The 23,775-nt window shown below is 40.7% G+C and overlaps 1 protein-coding gene across 2 annotated transcripts in view; it reads right to left on the reverse strand.

The window, feature by feature from the left end:
* Positions 1-1,555: 1,555 nt before the first annotated feature.
* Positions 1,556-23,775, reverse strand: part of LOC115546983 (barrier-to-autointegration factor) — a 69,649-nt gene continuing 47,429 nt past the window's right edge. The window contains exons 1-3 of one of the 2 annotated variants that reach the window (XM_030360860.1): positions 5,142-5,250; positions 2,591-2,751; positions 1,556-2,125 (exon numbers count right to left, since the gene is read on the reverse strand). In XM_030360860.1, the coding sequence (XP_030216720.1) occupies positions 1,979-2,125; positions 2,591-2,716 (273 nt within the window). In that variant the 5' untranslated portion in view covers positions 2,717-2,751; positions 5,142-5,250 and the 3' untranslated portion in view covers positions 1,556-1,978. Of the gene's footprint in view, positions 2,126-2,590; positions 2,752-5,141; positions 5,251-23,775 lie in introns of those variants that run through there. The other variant, XM_030360861.1, reaches the window with a different exon arrangement.

Genomic DNA, 23,775 nt, shown 5'->3' on the forward strand with positions numbered 1-23,775 from the left:
GCATAGGGCTACTATAGCCTCGACAACGACAAGGACAGCATATTGTTTCTAGGAAAGAAAAATGTGTTTAGTTTTTGATAGCATTTCTGGTCTGTTTGACTATGAGGTCGGTTGAGGTCAAACGGTGGAGACCAATGCCCCTCCAGTAGATCTGCTCTGGCGCTAACAGTGGGACCTAGGAGTTAGGAACCATGTGAGTACTGCTCTTTATTTCTGTGTTGTGAACCATATTCTGTATTGTCCTTGTTGATCCGTAAGCAATGGAAAAACACCCCCACCCTCCTCTTTGACCCGCCTTTCTCCCCCTCATTTGCATTAAAGCTAAAGACACCGAAACGGTGCACTTGGGGAAAGCTCAAAGTGCGACTGGCTCGTAGTGGCTGTAATTCTGCACAAGGCCTAAAAAAAAAAAAAGTTTGGTTCCTGTTGGTGGTCAGTTGAGGTCATGGGTAGGTAGGGAATTTATTTTATTTTTTTATTTTATTTTTTCCAGCGGCAGCGAATGATAGGTAGGTTGTTTTCATTTAAAAACGAGAAAATTCGCTCATCCTTGTACAGAATGAAGAGGTGCTGTACCAGAACGTAATTATAGTTTGCATCAAAAAAAAAAAATAATAATAATTTGGGTCGCACATAAATTGACAGGGTCGGTCGGAAACCGGAACCAAACAAAATTTTTTTTTAGGCCCAACGGCTGAATTTCGGGAACGTCTTCAAATACTGTATTAGAGGCCCACTAATATCTATATTAAGCATCCATAAAGAAGCATGCCGTGGGACCTTTACCTGGTTATCTAGGGGCCCTTTAATGTCTTGTTTCAACAGGGAGAGGTGAACGCAAACCAAACTGTTATAAAGACTTCCAATGGTTTTTATTCCCGCTCTCTTAATGTGTTGCCTATATGTGGTGTTGTTTATTTTTTCCCCTTTTGTTTGATTGTCGGGACTGTCTGTATGTATTCCTTTCTTATTTGTAAAGCGTATTTGAGTAGGTACTTAGAAAAGTGCTATAAAAAACGGATACATTTTTTTTTTTTTTATTATTCATGAGCCACATTTACAACATAGGCCTATGCATATTAAGACAGACGTTCAATACCATCTTTAGTGTCGCAGCTCAGAAGGTGTTTTAAGGACAGCTTTGGCTACTAGGTTAAGTGTGAAATAAAATGTCTCATTACCAAAAGGTGTTTCCTGGCACGTGTTTCTGTAATGAAAAGGCATTGCCTTTTCATTACAGAAACAATTCAAAAGGAGGTTACATTTTGAATTTGTTTAAATTAGGACAATAAAATAAAAAGGCAGCAACAATTCAGTGTGAAATGCAGTAGTGACATCTCTACCAGTAAGTTATAATGGTTCAGAATTGTTTTATTTTCTATTTGATCGTCCAAATGGATTACGGCATCTTCATTAAGCTGTTCCATCATCAATACATTCCAATGGGAATTTATGAGATCCTTAATAACCAGAATAAGACAAACTATTTATTATGGCGTGTGGTTTTGTCTTCAGCCATTTAAAACCTGATTAACGATGGAAGTCGGAAGAAAAGTCGATCAAAATTCTTGTTTTATTGTTTCTTTATTATTATTATTGTTTCTGCTTGGTTGCCTTAACAACCATAACATTTTATGACATTGACATATTTAGCCATGTTCACCCTTTACTATTAAACACTGCACACCCCATAATATCATATTGTGTAATCATAGTGCACCATTTTTAGTTTGCTTATGGCATTGATTATGGCATTGATTCATGAGTTAAAGTAGACATTTGTTTCAGATCATTTAGATCCAAAAAGTATAGAGCTGTTTTCTTAAAACGAGTCAAACTGAGCAAAGTCTCAAACAACCATCTGGTTTTACGTTGATGTCGTTGTTGCGTCCCTGAACAGTCAGCGAGCTTACGTTTCAGGCCAAAAAAAAGAAACAAAAAGAGTAGAGAAGGACTTGTGATAAAAGAGGAGAGCGGCCTACATCAAGGAATCGCACCACTGCTTGATGGCCTGGTGGCATTCGTATTGCTGTTCATTATTCGCCTCGCATTGCTCTTTCAGCCAGCGCTTGAAGCCCGCCTCGTCCTTCCCCAGCACCAGGTACTGACCCATCACCATGTAGGCCTGAGACAGACAGACAGACAGACAGACAGACAGACAGGCAGAGAGACAGACAGACAGACAGACAGACAGACAGACAGACAGACAGACAGACAGACAGACAGACAAGCAGAGAGACAGACAGACAGACAGATAGACAGGCAGGCAGGCAAACAGACAGACAGACAGACAGACAGACAGACAGACAGACAGAGACACAGAGAGACACACAGAGAGACAGACCGAGACACAGAGAGACAGAGACACAGAGAGAGGATACAACAAACATGTTGTTATCAGACCATTCTATCTGGCAGTGACTGAGCTGATTGGTGACCGTGTCCCCAGCAGCAGGGCTAACATATATTCTCCCCTCATAGTTAATTCTAAAGGCATAAATACATGTCCCTCATAGTATTGACAACATGCCTCTAACGGCCCCCTGACTGAACACACACCGCCTCAGAGCGGTGTGTGTAGCTCCTGCACCTTTTCAAAGCCCTTCGACGCCAGCCTCTGTCCGAGAATGATTCCGATGCCGGGCAGAACCTCCGACATCTTCCTGTCCAATGGCTCAGACACGAGGCTAGAGTGTTTCTTTGCGGTCGACGACATGTTCACTAGGAGGTAGTGGTGAGGGGTCACCCGATCTGAATCAAAATATGACAGATTAATACATAATATTCATTATTAAAACCAACTTGACTTCATCTGTTAATATGCCTTCACCTATGTGGACACATTAGTGCCATCTAGCACTAATGGGATAAAACATGCATTAGGGCGCATTATATTATTTCACAAGCGTAGATATTAACTGCGAGCGTGCAAATTATCTCTGCACGCGCGCACTCAGAGCACTGAGAAGCTGCGAGCGGAGCCCAATAAATGTTCTCCTGCTGGACCCCAGTCACAAAGACCTAAGTCACAGGGCACATCAGACTAAAGAATCCCAAATTCTCCTAAGAGCACGCAAAGCGATGATCAAGAAAAAATAAATCGTGTCTGTAACTTCTGACTCAACCCGTATTACAGATTAATAGATAATACTCATTATTAAAACCAACTTGACTTCATCTGGTAATATGCCTTCACCAGGTAGAGATTCAACCATAGACTTCAAACCAAACCACTAGTAGATTCAAAAACCTGCCAGGTCAGAATCAAAGCGTTGGCATTTTAAGGTTGGGCCTTTCTGGTATGAACGTTTAAATAAGACTCACATCAAATAGTTTAGCTTAATAAAAAAAAGTCTGCTCACCCACAGATAAACCCTAGAACCGAGATCCACCAGATCAACCACGTTTAACAAGCCTGTCACTACACAACAATGGGACACACAAGCCCTAATTATATATAGTAGATATATAAGCTTCTTTTGTCAAAAAATACATCTTTTGATTTTATACAGTTTTTAATGTTGATAATTTAAATCTATTATGCAGCCTCACTTTTTGACTTATCCATGTCAAAACACATAGGGTGAACTCAGCTAACAGCCCTACACATAACACAAAGCTTATTTTCTCCAGAAAAAAAACCTTTGATTTCATAAGATTTTAAATGTTAAATGCTATAAATCGATTATGCAGCTTGGCCTTCTGACCTCCAAAACACATCTGGTGAACTGAACTTACTGCCCCACACATAACACAAAGCTTATTTTCTCAAAAACCCCACCCTTTAATTGGATACTATTTTTTCATGTTAAAAAAGGCTATAAATCTATTATGCGGCTTGACCTTTTGACCTACCCATATCAAAGCACATCTGGTGAACTCAGCTAACTGCCCCACACATAACACAAAGCTTATTTTCTCAATAAACCCACCCTGAAGTGGCAAACCCTTTGTTTGCCCTATTTGTTCCTGAGGCAGAGATGGTCCGACACACATTTCTTCGGAAGCACGCATAGAGAGTGTTTAACTTTGTGTTGATTCATTTATTAAGCAATAACTCCGGTTGGCTATCCAGGAAATAACGAAACATAAAGACTCCAAACAATGTAACTGTTTTTGCGGCCAAAACAGGGTTCTTAGTATTGTACAAAAAAGGACTTTCAATGTAAAATAATATGTCAAATAATGCGTCCAATATTGTGTCCAATAATGCGAAACAATGAGTACAGAAAACTGTTGGCCCCCTGCCAGCCAAAACATGAGCAACAGTAATAAGCCTGCCCTATGAGGGCCTCCGGCTCCAGGTAGAGCGTGACACACCTATTTCCCCAGGTGACACAAAGGACTAATCACCACATCATCACAAAATGCATAAATATACATATGAATGAAAATTAGATTAATATTTCATATACTTTATAATACATAACTCATACTTTTAGCCTGAGACTCAAAATATATTTACTTAGAAATATTCAACACAAAAGACCTCTAAATGACTCCAACACACCCTATTTTTTACTCAAAAAAAGGCTATAAAACTATTATGCGGCTTGACATTTTGACCTACCCATATCAAAACACATGCAGGTCTAAAGTCTATCACGTCACCGACGTCATCATATTGTCTTTGGCTATACTCGTGCATTTTTTGCAGCCTAATTAAGTGCCTCTTACTTATAATAACTCCTTGCCTAACAGCAAGTGACTTTAGAATGTCATTGTAATTCATTCTGAGGTTAAAATAGAACGATAACTCTTCTATCTTGTCCATAGCCGACATGCGTCTGACCCATGCTGCAACAGTAGACAACACAGCCACACTCCTTTTATAATTGTTAATTCGTGCCCGCAACATAAGTATCTCGTTCCAACGAATTATTAAACTGTTGCCACAAAATAATGATCTTGTTCCCATGAATTATTAAACTGTGGCGTCAAAGTTATTATCTCGTTCCCGCATTTAATTATATTGTGGCCACAGATTATTAAATCATGCAAACAGATCACTAAATCGGGAAAACTGATTATTAAATCGGGAAAACAGATCACTAAATCGGGGAAACAGATTATTATTATTTTCCCAGATGTCACCAGAGGGGCTCCGTAGGTTTTCACTGGATAGTGACGTTTTACCGTACCTTTGGTGAGAATGAAAGGTGTGTTAGCCCAGTAGCGCCGCTGCCGCTGTTTAGCCGGACCCAGAGTGATAGAGATAACGATAGTTATGTTATTATAACTCTAGTTCTAAGATTGTAGGCGTAGCCGTCTGGCTTCGCCCTATGCTCTTGTCCCGTGCGCGTGCTTGCGCGCACTGAAAATGTGAGCTATGCACCAATCAACGTTGGCACCGCCAACATTCCCCACGGCAGCGTGTATATAGGCCTAAAGTGGCGCAGAGCAGCGTTCGTCCTCCATGCTATTCTTTCAGCAATTGGAGAGAACAGCAGGTGGGTAACTAGACGGCTACACCTACAATCATAGAACTAGAGTTATAATAACATAACTATTGTTCTATTTCATGTAGGCTACGCCAGACCCGTCGCCAGACCACTGAGTCTTAAGGGGGGCATATGAAATGCATAGGGGGGCACAATTATTATTAGCCTACAGTACGTAGGCCTATATTTCCTCTATTCGCGCAGCACATAATCATCACGTTAAACATAACCAACAGCAATATGACCCGGTAGCCTATAGCCTACAATATCACATCATTCCTCATCATTTAAAGCAATAGGCCTACATTAGGCCTACATAGAAGCAATGCAATGAGTATATGTCCATAAAACACTGGACTATACAACGAATTAGGTGTTAAAGCAGTTAACAGAGATATGCATTGCCATTAGACACACACACACACACACACACACACACACACACACACACACACACACACACACACACACACACACACACACACACACACACACACACACACACACACACACACACACACACACGGTTACTTTGCGTGGAGTCAGCGCTGTCCTCCCTCCCTCCCTGTCCTCAGCGGGAGGCGGCGTTACTCCGAGCTGAACCTCCTCATCAACATATCCTTCCACTCAGACGTAAACTTATGGGTCAGGTCCTTTTCAAAACCAAGCTGAATCAGCTGGGCCTTGCGTCTGTGCAGCATACCGCGCCGATGCTCTGAGAAGACGTTTTTCAACGTGGAAAATTAGTTTTCCCACATTGCTGTAGAAGCTCCTAAAGTTAGGGCAAGGTGTAGGCTGTGAGAACAGTCGGCATAGCCTGAGTACACAGTTGAATGTGCTAAGGATGTTTGCTCTTGTCCATTTTCCGTCTTCGGGGGGAATCGGGGTGTCATTAATTTTCTTGCAGGAACTCACGAGCCACAGTATTCAGATTCAGACACATCAGTTCCAGCTAATAGCAGGAGAGGGGTTACCTTTGATGGGTCCAGGAAATTTTCGTACTGATTGTTAGACTGCTGGTGGGCTTTTCAACCACTTCCGAATATCCAACATCCATAGAAATTAAAGTAAGCAGGGGCGATTCTAGGTCCTGTCCAATATTTTTTTATTCCACAGCCTTTATTTTATTAGTATGCTGTTGTATGTTTAAGCCAAAAGCTGGCAGTGTCAGCTAAATAATGCAGTTCTGAATCACTAAAGTGATGAAAGGAAAAAAGACTATTTGGATGAAGGAATAATCAATGGATGTGAACTGTCATAACAAATTTTAGGTATATTAAATTTCCTTTGTGTAAGTTTCACTAAAAAATGACCATATTTCCCCCCTTTATTTTTTATTTTTTACAGTCACTGAAACACATTGGTACAACATGTACGAGATTAATAATATGAGAAACATACCACTATTTCGGGAGCAATAAACTACACTGGAAAAAGCCTTCTGTTGAACCAATTAAAAAAATCTAGGGTAATGGTTCACATCTATATTACATAACTTGAGCCAATGACAAATATATAGCTTGCCTCAAACAATATTTCCTATATTCAGAAAAACGAAATAATACAATTTAGCACCAAGTATAATTCTATTCTTTGAATGAAGTTAATACATTTAAATCGTATGTTAAATCCTAAACAAAAAAATATTGATTCACTCCAACAATTGTTTCTCATTTAAGAAATATCTATCAGAAATAATTTGTTTTATCCAATCAAAAAGATTAAAATGTAATCAAACAATTGTTTCTCATTTAAACATGAACATTTTTAAACATAACATATTTTTGTATACAATATATATTAACAATCTAAATGGCAGAGTTAGGCCTACTCCAGACCTCCCTCCAGACACAGACAGGCTGTGCTAGCTCACAGAACCAGTGAGTCATCGTCACTCTGGTCTAGGCTCTCTACTGCAGGTTCAGCTGTAGGTGCTACCTTGAATGAATAAGCAGCCGATGTTCCAAAAAGCTTCAAATCATGATCAGGCAGCTGGTGCTCAAAGCAAGCATCACCTTACAGCTTTAATCCATATCGGATGTATAGGATGGAGTTTAAGGTCTGCAAGGACATCCGGTTCCTGAGTTTGCTTTTTACCACGAGGACTGAGCTGCCTGTAAGTGCGTTGAGACGGGGGAGGGGCCGCGCAGGTACCCGGTGCTCGTTGTGAAGAGGTAATAGCGATAGTGCTTTCACCTCAAAAAGTCGCCAAAAGTCACCAATAGCAGCTGAAAAAGGAGCTAGATTTGTCGCTTGTCGCTGTTTTGAAAAAAAGTCGCCAAAGGGGTCTGAAAAGTAGCTAAATATAGCGTCAAAATCGCTAAGTTGGCAACACTGCGGTTTGGTCCAGTAGTCGTAAGCGTCTTTGTATTTAATGCGCATGCGCAGGCTTGTAGGTAACCTTGAAATTGTACATTTGTCTAAACAAATATTTCTAAATTGAGCTCCTAATCAAATATAACTGTTTTAGGAAGAAAACAAAAAATGTTTATTTGGATTGAATGACAAAATTATTAATCAGTTGAATACACAACCTTACCACACAATCCATTTGTACATTTGTCAAAATGGATATTTCTTAATTGAGCTCTTAATTAAAAATATCTATATTTCACAGTATTTTGAAATAAAAACAAGTTATTTTAAAAATAAAACAAAAAATGTTTATTTGAATTGAATTACAAAATAATAATCAGATGAAGTACGGCTTAAAAACCTTTTTCCAGTGTACGTTGTCTCACTTTCAGGGACCCATACATTTTTACAAAACCGCTGGCATTATTTTATCAGCTGTGGGCGTTTTCATTGCCATAACAACGTGAGCTAATCAACAAGTACAATATGTTCTAGACCAGTGGCTCTCGGAAGCGGTTGAAAAGCCCACCAACAGTCTAATAATCAGTACGAAAATTTCACCCTACACTGTAAAACCTGACAAGTTAGTTCAACTTAAACTATTTGAGGAAACCGATTGCTTTGAACTATTTAAGTTTACTAACTCAAATAAATTAAGTAGCCTACCAGCAATTATTTGATGTAAGCAAAGATAACTATTATATCTAGAGTTATTGTGACATGTGTATTATGAGTTAGCATTACTAATTCCATTTACTGAAGGGAAATGTAAAGAATTAGCATTTTACACTTAAATGCAGCAATTCATTCAACGTATATAACATGTGTTCCTTAAATGTATGTGAATTAAGTAATACTAACTTAAATGCCTCTTGTATTGCTAAATCTTTTTACTTAAGTATAATCAACTTTGTCTTCCAACTGAAATAACTTATTACATTCTAGTTGTGACAACTTAAAATTAATTTTGTCTGCTCAATTCATTTGAGGAAACCGATTGCCTTAAACCAATCAAGTTAAATGAACACAATGAATTCACCAATCTCTGATCCAACTTAAATTATTTATTAAGCTGAATGCTGAACATTCATAACATTTCCATGTTCATTTCAAGTAGTCATTGAAACAGCTTTACTAATTATTATTATTTTTAAACATGCCATTTCTTTATGGCAATATAACACGAGAAACACACTAAACTAAACGCATAGTCCCTTGAAAGGAAGAATGTTAGGCAAAACAGCTTTATACTCAAGGCCGTCCCGTCCATCGAAACATGTTAACACGGCTCAACAACGGTACAGCCAGCGGGACTCGAGTATGAGGGGCCGTTTAGGACATAACTAATTGAGACACTCTCACACACATACCTATGAAACACTCTTACACTCACTACTGAAACGCTCACACACTCACTAGTGAAACACTCACACATACATACATACTCTTCTGAAACACTTACAAATACATATGAGAAACACACACGCATACATACATACCTCTGTGGCATATACACATGCATATGAAATGCTTACATTCATACAAGTGAAACATTTATACGTATCTATCTGAAACACTCATGCAAGCACATATTTGTATAAATGTTTCAAATGTATGAATACGTTTTTCAGTTATATGTATGTATGCTCTTACATGAGGATGTGCAAGCGTTTCACATGTAGTATTCATACCAGTAATTTCAGTAGTGACGGTGAGAGCGTTTCAATAGTGAATGTATGAGTGTTTCATAGGTATGTGTGCATGAAATTCCAAGGTCAAGGTCGGCATTTAAACCGGAAGGCGGGAACAAAGAGTGCATTTTTGAACAGCCAGAGCGCGCCAATCTGAGTCACGCTCTTCACCGTTGGCTTAGATTGGCTGAAATGTCACGCTCTTCACCGTTGGCTTAGAAACCGGCACTCTTTGTTCCCGCCTTCCGGTTTAAATGCCGACCTTGACCTTGGAATTTCATGCACACATACCTATGAAACACTCTTACATTCACTATTGAAACGCTCTCACCGTCACTACTGAAATTACTGGTATGAATACTACATGTGAAACGCTTGCACATCCTCATGTAAGAGCATACATACATATAACTGAAAAACGTATTCATACATTTGAAACATTTATACAAATATGTGCTTGCATGAGTGTTTCAGATAGATACGTATAAATGTTTCACTTGTATGAATGTAAGCATTTCATATGCATGTGTATATGCCACAGAGGTATGTATGTATGCGTGTGTGTTTCTCATATGTATGTGTAAGTGTTTCAGAAGAGTATGTATGTATGTGTGAGTGTTTCACTAGTGAGTGTGTGAGAGTTTCAGTAGTGAGTGTAAGAGTGTTTCATAGGTATGTGTGTGAGAGTGTCTCAATTAGTTATGTCCTAAACGGCCCCTCATACTCGAGCGGACAATAAAACTTCCTGCACACTTGATAAGTATCACTAATTAGAAAAAAATCACAAAGCTTCAGTCCCTCTGAACCTTGACCGAAAGGTTGTGATTTTTGGAATTTTTAAGAACTATTTATCAGGAACAATAATAAAAAAAAAAGATCTTGATAATTTACCTCAGCTCATTTCTCAATGCCTGCAACTTTGGCTTGAGCCGCTTTCTACAACGTCTTTCTGTTGGTGTCGGGTCAGCCATCTCTTCTTCGTTCGTTACCAGACTCCGTCTGCATTGTGGGATATAGTGTTCCAATACCCGTACTGTCCGTAGGCCGATATATGCTCTGTTATAGACGTAACGCGTAAGCACGTAAGATACATAACCCCCCCTTGCGCGGTAAAATATCCCCCCTTACGTGCTTAAGTGCATCGCCCAAAATTCCTGACTATGCAACAAAACACTACGGCCCTACGCAGCTCGCAAAGACTGTGATTGGCCAGCTAACCACATCCTTTCAGGAGTCTCACATTTCCGGTTTTACAGCATAATAGCGCCATTTTTAAAAGGCCGTGACAGAAGCGAATGAATAATTTTGAAGAAGGAGAAGAAGAAAACACAAGAACGAATTATGATAATTATAAATATAAACAAGCCAGCGATTTCCACTTCCACGCCCACAGATTCGTTCGTTGCTCCCCCTACTGTTCTGGCGGAGAATCCCCTTGCAACACGTGCAATCCTTAAGGAACCTTAAAGGCACCCAGTGCAACTTTATGTAAACATTCAATGAAAAATAAACATTCAATTTCTAGTCTTTTTTACACGTAGTAAGTTTCAATAACTCCATACCATTACATATCGACATTCAAGGAGCAAAGATGAGACGTCGTTGTGTGGTGAGAACTGATAGAAAATGGTAAACAACAACAATCGCCGGTGGGGAGAAGGCATTTTTCCATTGACTGGAAGCCTGCTTTATTTATTGTAGGTTACAAAAAATAAAGAAAATGGCGGCATTGTTGTTATCGATTTTCTATCAGTTCTCACCACACAACGACGTCTCATCTTTGCTGCTTGAATGTCGGTATGTAATGGTATGGAGTTATTGAAACTTACTACGTGTAAAAAAGACTAGAAATTGAATGATTATTTTTAAGCCTCGAGAGTTGCACTGGGTGCCTTTAAAGGAACCGTAAATCCAAGGTATCCTTAAAAGGCACGTTAGATGTTTTAATTTTCTGCAGTTTAGACTTCGTCCATCACCTATTTTTGAAAGCAAAACAAAACTCAAAACTTGTCTAAAACAAGTCCCTTGTGTAAATTACGTGCTTACGTCTCTGCGTCTAAAACGACTAGCCAAAATTTGAGTACGCAGTACGTTCCAATTCAGATCCGGCGAAAAGAAGTATACTTCAAGGACCCGGATGCCGTACTCAAAACGGGCTAATCATGAAGTGTGGATCGAAGGACACTCCCCGGCTGTTTCCCAAAGTGTAGGCTACAGCCTTGCTAGGACGCATCCTTGCTAGTCGCATCCTATGGAGATGAGACTAGAGTGCTAGCTCGAGTGCTTCCTAGCGTTTGTAACGTTCAGACTTTGGAACCACATCTCTCTTTCGTGTATCGTCTTCATATGTCCAACTTCGTGTCGTGTAGCCACTCCCTCGTCTCAGGTCCCACTTGGAAGAGGCCCTCCTCTGAGGGTGGTCTATGCCGGGGACAGGTGGTGATGATGTGGTCGGCAGTCTGCTCAGGCTCCCCGCACTCACACGCTGCACTGTCTGTTAGGCCCCACTTCTTCATGGACGCTTTGAAGCAGCCAACCCCTGTGCGAAGGCGGTTCAGGAGGGTCCATTGCCGGCGAGGTAGATCTTCTCCCTCAACGCCACCTCCAGGATCCTGGATGTAATGGTGTAGGCGTGTCTGTCCTGCTGACTCCCACTCCTGCTTCCATGCCGCTGCCAGCCAGGCTTTGGTTGTCAAATCCTCCGGGATGGAAATAAGCATCTCTTGTGCGGCCTGATTGTATGGGTGGCGGGACTTGAGTCTGCTTGGAGGTGTTGCCATGGTGGTGGTTTCATGGAGGAGGTGCCAGCTGTGTTCCTGGGCTTTCCTTGCCAGGGCGAGGGTAGCGGCCTCTCGCCGTAGGCCGGCTGGCGCTATTCCTGCTAGGACTGGCAGGTAGAACACGGGGGTGGGTTTCAGGCAGCCACTTATGATCCGGAGGGCATTGTTGATGGCCGTATCGACCTTCTTGGCATGTGGGCTTCTACTCCAGGTTGGGGCACAGTACTCAGCTGCAGAGAATACGAGGGCTTGTGTGGAGATACGTAGAACCTTGGCCGAGGCCCCCCAGGTTGTACCAGCTAGGCGCCGGATGAGTGAGACCCTTGCTGTTACTTTAGCCCTCACTTCATCCAAATGCTGTTTGTAGGACAGTGTCCTGTCCAAGCGTACGCCCAGGTACTTTGGGGCCTGCTGGAACTCCAGGGGTTTGTTGGCTAGATTATTTGCTTTAACATGATGAATCTATAAAAAGCAATACGGCACAAAATATTTCTGAAAGCTAATATAACCTCACTATTTGAACGTGTACTGCTCTGCCATTTTCAAGAACCCGCCCAGTGAACGCAGAGGATTGTGGGTAGTTTTGGCTCGTCTGCAGCGATGCATCCTTGAAAAACCTCAGAATTCTCAAAAACAAAGGACGCAAAAATGGCGCGCCTTTCAAGTGTCCTCAACATTGGAACAGTGCTTGTCGGCGTTCTATGACGTAGCGTCCTTAAAAGCGCGGCCGTTGAGCATGCTTCCTTGACATTGGGAAACAGCCCCCGTACCAGAGAATGTCTAATATGAGCGTGGGAATGTCTGAGAATGAGCGTGAGAATGTCTAATATTGAGTACTCAACGGCAGCCATCTTAGCTACGTAGCAGAAGAGGCGGAGCCAGGCTGAGCCAAAGTCGGCGCATTTTCCTCATAGCCTGCATTAATAGAGTCATTTTGTAGTTTTTATAGTTTTTAATAGCTTTTTATAGCTGCTAGGCGTGAAGAGTTCAACGTTCAATGTTTATTGCGGGGGAGGAGTCACGGCGGCAGTCGTGATCGTAATTTCCGCTTAGTGCACCACGGAGTACTCGATTTGGAACAGCACTCACATCTGAAAAATGTACGTAGTAGACAGTGCGGATAGTATACTTCCTTTAAGTATACTCATGGAAGTACGGGTATAGGAATACGGCTGGTTTACTTTGGCGGTAGCACGCATTCGGAAACGTCTTCCGTACTACACAATGCGTACTGAGCATTCGGACGCGCTATATTTTTTGGCGTACTACAAACTAGTAGTCAAGTATGAGTATTCGGATTCAGCCGTTTTTGATAAATGGGTTTCCCAAATATAAAGAGCTAGCGCCTGTTAAAAGACACACAAGCTGTTTGAGACACAATCAAAAAAAGTCGAACGAAAATGTGTGTCATAAGCTTATTTATTTATGCCAATATTCTGGGATTAACTTTAAATCTTTACACTGTGATCATTGAAATTATGTCACAGTAATTATTTGTTTTAATTGGGCATTGCATAATCATCAGAAATAATTATAAATAATAGAGATAGCAATAAAAACTAATTACACAAAGTGTAGCTTACATAGTCTAATGAAAATGATATAGCTACACTTAAGCTAAATAAGTCAATGGAACACACTGGAATAAATAAGTTAGACTTAAAATGTTCCATATTTGAGCAGCACTCAAAACAAAAGAGTTATTACATCAATTATTGATTCTTAAGTTCTGTTCATTCAGGTGAATGAGTAACCCCAACGATTTTTGAGATTTAAGTTACGTCTACTTAGTTCTTTTAGTAAGATGTACTGTTAGGTGACAGATATTTTTTCGCGCCCTCCCTGTATTGAAACCCTACTATTGCGAACCTGCTAATATTTATTTATTTAGATTAATAATATTTGCGGAGATAACATCTGCAACAATTTAAAACAATTTCCAAGTTCAGTTTATTAACTCAATTTGTAACATTTAAACAAGACTGCTAAGTCTGTGTGAATCTCAAAACAGAGAAACAAGAGCATATCATTCACTGGGGCTTGCATTTAATTTAAAATATTTTTAAACAGTAAACATTGGTCACTTGTCAGCTTCATCAGCTTATACCCTTTCAATTTTTTTTATATATTCATGCATCGATTGTTGGGAGCTATTGTTGACAGGGGGGGGGGTGTGTATAGGGCGATCGTTGACGGGGGGGGGGGGGACCGATTTTTTTTTTTTTTTTTTTTTTTTTGCCTCTAGGGGGCCCCCCCCGTGGCCCGGGGCCCCCAAACAATTGCGGGGCCCCAGGCAGTTGCCTGGTATGCCTAATGGGATGCGGCGCCTCTGCCCCCCCCCCACACCTTTTATAAGCTGAGGGCGTTTTCATGAGTCTCATAGCATTAGAACATGCGGTACTTGTTGATTAGCTCAGTTGTTATGGCAATGAATACGCCCTCAGCTGATAAAATAATGCCAGCGTTTTATTTCAACTGAAAATTAGCACCCATGTCAACTTTTTCTGCTCCTTGCACCTTATCATGCTTATCAGGCTACGCAGCATTACAAGCCCCTTCCGACTAAAACATGAAGCAATTCAAGAGGAGGCATAAATAGAATCGCCTTGTGGTCAACTGTCATTTAATAGTCTTCTGACAGATTATGTCAAGGTTAGCAAGTCCTTTTGAGGACTTTTGATAGATGCTGTACAGTAATGAACAGGCACAAAAGGGCTAGTGAAATCGAGCGCAAGCTTCCTGCAGGAATCTCTAACCTCTGATAACCTCTCATAATCCGTCAGATGACAATTAATGACAGTTGACCACAAGGCAATTCTATCAATGCCTCCTCTTGAATTGCTTCATGTTTTTGTCGGCAGGGGCTTGTAATGCTGCGTAGCCTGATAAGCATGATAAGGTGCAAGGAGCAGAAAAAGTTGACATGGGTGCTAATTTTCTGTTGAAAAAAAACGCTGGCATTATTTTATCAGCTGAGGGCGTATTCACTCATGAAAACGCCCTCAGCTTATAAACGAGCAGCAGACGGGACTGTGTCTTATTTATTTATTTATTGAAATTAGTTACTTCTTTTATTTTAAATAAACATCATACCAAGGGTCAGAAGTTGTACAAGAATTTTGATAGTACAAAGTCATGACAGAGGGACTTGGTGTCTTTATTCATGCTTGAAAGATGCATGAATATATATATATTTTTTAAAGGGAATAAGCTGATGAAGCTGACAAGTGACCAATGTTTACTATTTAAAAATATTTTTAATTAAATGCAAACCCCAGTGAATCGCTCTTGTTTCTCTGTTTTGAGATTCACACAGACTTAGCAGTCTTGTTTAAATGTTACAAATTTAATAAACTGAACTTGGAAATTGTTTGAAGTTGTTGCAGATGTTATCTCCGCTAATTTTATTAATCTAAATAAATAAGTATTAGCAGGTTCTCAATAGTAGGCTATTTCAATACAGGGAGGGCGCAGAAATGTATTTAAATTTATGTGTGTGTACTTTTAACATGTTTGGTTGGGAAAATAAATATGTTGTAAATTCAAATCAGAGCGTCTTCCGTGTCTGGAATGGATGTATTCTTGAGTCTATAAGCTAACAATAGCTACGTTTCCATCTAAAAGGTGATGTGAATCTTTAGAAAGTTCGCAAAAAAGTAATTCGAATGAGGTGCGTTTCCATCAAGTGGTTGGAGCGGAATAGGGTGATGACGTTACATGTTGATGTCGGCAGGGTTGCTATGGCCGGTCGTTATGCGGAAATCGGAAAGACTGTCAGTCCTGTTGTTCAAAGTTCGCTACGTCACAGCTGTTTTGAAAAGCGTGTTTCCATCTCCCATTTTGCGAATTTACTCTCTTTCGCATTTCTCAAAAACCACGTCAAGCGAGCGGATAAACCTTTTTGCGAATTAGAGGATTTTTATGCAAATTTTGGTGTTTCCATCATCGTTTACTGATTCGATACTTCAAAGTTCGCATAAAATCATGGGGATGGAAACGCACCTATTAACATAATAATAAGATTACCTTGTTTGAATTGTGAAATGGGTTTGGCTAAATAAAAATGTTTGTTTGTCTATACTACTAGGTACTTATACTATGTTGACTGAGTTAAATAGAATTGCATTATTAAAAATAAACTAAAATACGATTTTATTTGACTAAAACTAGACTAAAATAGTGATGGATAAATCTGACTAAAATAAGACTAAAATGCTCAGACTTTTAGTCAACTGAAACTTGACTAGACAGAAAAGAGTAAGAACTTGACTAAAACTAATAAAAACTAAAATTAAAGCTAAAATGAAAGCTTGACACAAAGACTAGACTAAAAAACAACCGCCAAAAACAACTATAGTAGGGAATGTATTCTATTTTTTTCACATGGGGCTTCGTCCACGTCACTTGACTGTCATGGTTGCTATGGTGGTTGCTATGGACCGTCCCCTCTAATCCTTACATGGCTCTAAAAACCACGCGGCAAAGGAGCTGCCGTCAATTGTGTTGTTTTTGTCGTAAACTAGGGTCCGATGGATAAAAAATAGACAGATATTCCAAGGTATCCTTAAAAGGCACGTTAGATGTTTTAATTTTCTGCAGTTTAGACTTCGTCCATCACCTATTTTTGAAAGCAAAACAAAACTCAAAATTTGTCTAAAACAAGTCCCTTGTGTAAATTACGTGCTTACGTCTCTGCGTCTAAAACGACTAGCCAAAATTTGAGTACGCAGTACGTTCCAATTCAGATCCGGCGAAAAGAAGTATACTTCAAGGACCCGGATGCCGTACTCAAAACGGGCTAATCATGAAGTGTGGATCGAAGGACACTCCCCGGCTGTTTCCCAAAGTGTAGGCTGCAGCCTTGCTAGGACGCATCCTTGCTAGTCGCATCCTATGGAGATGAGACTAGAGTGCTAGCTCGAGTGCTTCCTAGCGTTTGTAACGTTCAGACTTTGGAACCACATCTCTCTTTCGTGTATCGTCTTCATATGTCCAACTTCATGTCGTGTAGCCACTCCCTCGTCTCAGGTCCCACTTGGAAGAGGCCCTCCTCTGAGGGTGGTCTATGCCGGGGACAGGTGGTGATGATGTGGTCGGCAGTCTGCTCAGGCTCCCCGCACTCACACGCTGCACTGTCTGTTAGGCCCCACTTCTTCATGGACGCTTTGAAGCAGCCAACCCCTGTGCGAAGGCGGTTCAGGAGGGTCCATTGCCGGCGAGGTAGATCTTCTCCCTCAACGCCACCTCCAGGATCCTGGATGTAATGGTGTAGGCGTGTCTGTCCTGCTGACTCCCACTCCTGCTTCCATGCCGCTGCCAGCCAGGCTTTGGTTGTCAAATCCTCCGGGATGGAAATAAGCATCTCTTGTGCGGCCTGATTGTATGGGTGGCGGGACTTGAGTCTGCTTGGAGGTGTTGCCATGGTGGTGGTTTCATGGAGGAGGTGCCAGCTGTGTTCCTGGGCTTTCCTTGCCAGGGCGAGGGTAGCGGCCTCTCGCCGTAGGCCGGCTGGCGCTATTCCTGCTAGGACTGGCAGGTAGAACACGGGGGTGGGTTTCAGGCAGCCACTTATGATCCGGAGGGCATTGTTGATGGCCGTATCGACCTTCTTGGCATGTGGGCTTCTACTCCAGGTTGGGGCACAGTACTCAGCTGCAGAGAATACGAGGGCTTGTGTGGAGATACGTAGAACCTTGGCCGAGGCCCCCCAGGTTGTACCAGCTAGGCGCCGGATGAGTGAGACCCTTGCTGTTACTTTAGCCCTCACTTCATCCAAATGCTGTTTGTAGGACAGTGTCCTGTCCAAGCGTACGCCCAGGTACTTTGGGGCCTGCTGGAACTCCAGGGGTTTGTTGGCTAGATTATTTGCTTTAACATGATGAATCTATAAAAAGCAATACGGCACAAAATATTTCTGAAAGCTAATATAACCTCACTATTTGAACGTGTACTGCTCTGCCATTTTCAAGAACCCGCCCAGTGAACGCAGAGGATTGTGGGTAGTTTTGGCTCGTCTGCAGCGATGCATCCTTGAAAAACCTCAGAATTCTCAAAAACAAAGGACGCAAAAATGGCGCGCCTTTCAAGTGTCCTCAACATTGGAACAGTGCTTGTCGGCGTTCTATGACGTAGCGTCCTTAAAAGCGCGGCCGTTGAGCATGCTTCCTTGACATTGGGAAACAGCCCCCGTACCAGAGAATGTCTAATATGAGCGTGGGAATGTCTGAGAATGAGCGTGAGAATGTCTAATATTGAGTACTCAACGGCAGCCATCTTAGCTACGTAGCGGAAGAGGCGGAGCCAGGCTGAGCCAAAGTCGGCGCATTTTCCTCATAGCCTGCATTAATAGAGTCATTTTGTAGTTTTTATAGTTTTTAATAGCTTTTTATAGCTGCTAGGCGTGAAGAGTTCAACGTTCAATGTTTATTGCGGGGGAGGAGTCACGGCGGCAGTCGTGATCGTTATTTCCGCTTAGTGCACCACGGAGTACTCGATTTGGAACAGCACTCACATCTGAAAAATGTACGTAGTAGACAGTGCGGATAGTATACTTCCTTTAAGTATACTCATGGAAGTACGGGTATAGGAATACGGCTGGTTTACTTTGGCGGTAGCACGCATTCGGAAACGTCTTCCGTACTACACAATGCGTACTGAGCATTCGGACGCGCTATATTTTTTGGCGTACTACAAACTAGTAGTCAAGTATGAGTATTCGGATTCAGCCGTTTTTGATAAATGGGTTTCCCAAATATAAAGAGCTAGCGCCTGTTAAAAGACACACAAGCTGTTTGAGACACAATCAAAAAAAGTCGAACGAAAATGTGTGTCATAAGCTTATTTATTTATGCCAATATTCTGGGATTAACTTTAAATCTTTACACTGTGATCATTGAAATTATGTCACAGTAATTATTTGTTTTAATTGGGCATTGCATAATCATCAGAAATAATTATAAATAATAGAGATAGCAATAAAAACTAATTACACAAAGTGTAGCTTACATAGTCTAATGAAAATGATATAGCTACACTTAAGCTAAATAAGTCAATGGAACACACTGGAATAAATAAGTTAGACTTAAAATGTTCCATATTTGAGCAGCACTCAAAACAAAAGAGTTATTACATCAATTATTGATTCTTAAGTTCTGTTCATTCAGGTGAATGAGTAACCCCAACGATTTTTGAGATTTAAGTTACGTCTACTTAGTTCTTTTAGTAAGATGTACTGTAAAGCCTGCCACACACATAAAGATTTTATAAATCTCAACCGATTTTTTATCTGTGGAGACCCCACACATTAACATTAACATTAACAGTTTTGATCGTATTGTGTGTGGTGTCCTGCGATATTCCAAACACAGCACACCACACACATAAAGATTTGTCTTCAGACGCACTAGAATCTTGTCCCTCAAGCAAGAAATCTCGCGTGAACAAACGTGATCTGACGTAGTACTCTGACTGACCTGTGGGGGCAGTCACACCAAGAATAGTCATTGAACTTACTACAAGAAGAAGTGAAGAAGAGCGAGTGTAAACCGGTGTAAACTCATGGAGGACCAGCTGGATACCGACTGCATGATGGTGGTTTTGGGATTAATCCTAACTGAAAAATCCCAAAGCAAATATTGTACAAACACTCGTGTGTTTTCCAATGTTCGACAAGTTTATCCTCCATATCGGAGGTCCATCTAACTTTAACTGTCTTCGCCATATTGGTGGTATTCAGGGATATCGTAGCCATGGAGATAGCTCGTTATAATTCCGTGTTCAGTCAGCTCGCTCTTTATTGGTTAAATTCAATATTACGTCACGTTGGAGACTCCCGATTGTCGGCTTCCCCCCCACACAAGACGATTTGACACCACAACGTTCTCCGCCGATAATCGTAAATATTGAACATGTTTAATACTTACGATTATCGGCGCCGACTGATTTCGGAGCCGATTGTCGGCCGAATTTCACTCTTAACACACCACACACTACAAGAGAATCTTATAAAATAATCTTAACAGCTTAAGATAATCGGGCGATGTCTGTCCGTGATCGGAAGGGGGAAAATCGGGGCAAAATCAGCCCGATTATCTTTATGTGTGTGGCAGGCTTTAGGTGACAGATATTTTTTCGCGCCCTCCCTGTATTGAAATAGCCTACTATTGCGAACCTGCTAATATTTATTTATTTAGATTAATAATATTTGCGGAGATAACATCTGCAACAATTTAAAACAATTTCCAAGTTCAGTTTATTAACTCAATTTGTAACATTTAAACAAGACTGCTAAGTCTGTGTGAATCTCAAAACAGAGAAACAAGAGCATATCATTCACTGGGGCTTGCATTTAATTAAAAATATTTTTAAACAGTAAACATTGGTCACTTGTCAGCTTCATCAGCTTATACCCATTCAATTTTTTTTATATATTCATGCATCGATTGTTGGGAGCTATTGTTGACAGGGGGGGGGGTGTGTATGGGGCGATCGTTGACGGGGGGGGGTGGACTGATTTTTTTTTTTTTTTTTTTTGCCTCTAGGGGGCCCCCCCCGTGGCCCGGGGCCCCCAAACAATTGCGGGGCCCCAGGCAGTTGCCTGGTATGCCTAATGGGATGCGGCGCCTCTGCCCCCCCCCCCACACCTTTTATAAGCTGAGGGCGTTTTCATGAGTCTCATAGCATTAGAACATGCGGTACTTGTTGATTAGCTCAGTTGTTACGGCAATGAATACGCCCTCAGCTGATAAAATAATGCCAGCGTTTTATTTCAACTGAAAATTAGCACCCATGTCAACTTTTTCTGCTCCTTGCACCTTATCATGCTTATCAGGCTACGCAGCATTACAAGCCCCTTCCGACTAAAACATGAAGCAATTCAAGAGGAGGCATAAATAGAATCGCCTTGTGGTCAACTGTCATTTAATAGTCTTCTGAAAGATTATGTCAAGGTTAGCAAGTCCTTTTGAGGACTTAGCAAGTCCTCAAATCTAATATTCTACCTTTTTTTTTACACAAGCAATGAGAGAATAGATGCTGTACACTAATGAACAGGCACAAATGGGCTAGTGAAATCGAGCGCAAGCTTCCTGCAGGAATCTCTAACCTCTGATAACCTCTCATAATCCGTCAGATGACAATTCAATGACAGTTGACCACAAGGCAATTCTATCAATGCCTCCTCTTGAATTGCTTCATGTTTTTGTCGGCAGGGGCTTGTAATGCTGCGTAGCCTGATAAGCATGATAAGGTGCAAGGAGCAGAAAAAGTTGACATGGGTGCTAATTTTCTGTTGAAAAAAAACGCTGGCATTATTTTATCAGCTGAGGGCGTATTCACTCATGAAAACGCCCTCAGCTTATAAACGAGCAGCAGACGGGACTGTGTCTTATTTATTTATTTATTTAAATTAGTTACTTCTTTTATTTTAAATAAACATCATACCAAGGGTCAGAAGTTGTACAAGAATTTTGATAGTACAAAGTCATGACAGAGGGACTTGGTGTCTTTATTCATGCTTGAAAGATGCATGAATATATATATATATTTTTTAAAGGGAATAAGCTGATGAAGCTGACAAGTGACCAATGTTTACTATTTAAAAATATTTTTAATTAAATGCAAACCCCAGTGAATCATATGCTCTTGTTTCTCTGTTTTGAGATTCACACAGACTTAGCAGTCTTGTTTAAATGTTACAAATTTAATAAACTGAACTTGGAAATTGTTTGAAGTTGTTGCAGATGTTATCTCCGCTAATTTTATTAATCTAAATAAATAAGTATTAGCAGGTTCTCAATAGTAGGCTGTTTCAATACAGGGAGGGCGCAGAAATGTATTTAAATTTATGTGTGTGTACTTTTAACATGTTTGGTTGGGAAAATAAATATGTTGTAAATTCAAATCAGAGCGTCTTCCGTGTCTGGAATGGATGTATTCTTGAGTCTATAAGCTAACAATAGCTACGTTTCCATCTAAAAGGTGATGTGAATCTTTAGAAAGTTCGCAAAAAAGTAATTCGAATGAGGTGCGTTTCCATCAAGTGGTTGGAGCGGAATTGGGTGATGACGTTACATGTTGATGTCGGCAGGGTTGCTATGGCCGTTCGTTATGCGGAAATCGGAAAGACTGTCAGTCCTGTTGTTCAAAGTTCGCTACGTCACAGCTGTTTTGAAAAGCGTTTTTCCATCTCCCATTTTGCGAATTTACTCTCTTTCGCATTTCTCAAAAACCACGTCAAGCGAGCGGATAAACCTTTTTGCGAATTAGAGGATTTCTATGCAAATTTTGGTGTTTCCATCATCGTTTACTGATTCGATACTTCAAAGTTCGCATAAAATCATGGGGATGGAAACGCACCTATTAACATAATAATAAGATTACCTTGTTTGAATTGTGAAATGGGTTTGGCTAAATAAAAATGTTTGTTTGTCTATACTACTAGGTACTTATACTATGTTGACTGAGTTAAATAGAATTGCATTATTAAAAATAAACTAAAATACGATTTTATTTGACTAAAACTAGACTAAAATAGTGATGATAAATCTGACTAAAATAAGACTAAAATGCTCAGACTTTTAGTCAACTGAAACTTGACTAGACTGAAAAGAGTAAGAACTTGACTAAAACTAATAAAAACTAAAATTAAAGCTAAAATGAAAGCTTGACACAAAGACTAGACTAAAAAACAACCGCCAAAAACAACTATAGTAGGGTATGTATTCTATTTTTTTCACATGGGGCTTCGTCCACGTCACTTGACTGTCATGGTTGCTATGGTGGTTGCTATGGACCGTCCCCTCTAATCCTTACATGGCTCTAAAAACCACGCGGCAAAGGAGCTGCCGTCAATTGTATTGTTTTTGTCGTAAACTAGGGTCCGATGGATAAAAAATAGACAGATATTCCAAGGTATCCTTAAAAGGCACGTTAGATGTTTTAATTTTCTGCAGTTTAGACTTCGTCCATCACCTATTTTTGAAAGCAAAACACCAAGCTCATTGATTTAATGAGGCAGGGTTATTTGAAACAATTAATTAAATATGTGTGTGAGGTCAGTCCTCCTGAGTTTGCTTCCTATTTATGTCTAGTGTACACCCCTACTGTCCACAAGCACCCCCCCCCTCCCCATATGGATTTAGAGAATTGTTGCCACGTCCCAGTGGTGGAGGTATCATAGATATGAAAGAGGGCATTAAATTATACTACAATGATCAATTAGGAGGCCGGAGCCCTAAAGGAAGTGATGCAATAGGTGACTGAGTTGAGAACAAGTAAGCTATACCTTGGGTCTTTTATGTATCAAAGGGGGTCTCAAAGGCCGCATACGCTTCAACCTGTGGCTCCAGCCCTACAGGAAATGACTCAGCAAGTGCTCCATCTCGTTGCACCTCACCCAGAGGCTCGCTTGCAAGATTCTGGCCTGAAGTTCTTCCCAGACCTACACCCTAGCCATCCAACATGCATATCTGAGAATCGGGCCTCTCTTTAATAATGACAAAAAGCACA

This window comes from Gadus morhua, chromosome 7 (genome assembly GCF_902167405.1).
Source record: "Gadus morhua chromosome 7, gadMor3.0, whole genome shotgun sequence".
Taxonomy (NCBI): Eukaryota; Metazoa; Chordata; class Actinopteri; order Gadiformes; family Gadidae; genus Gadus; species Gadus morhua.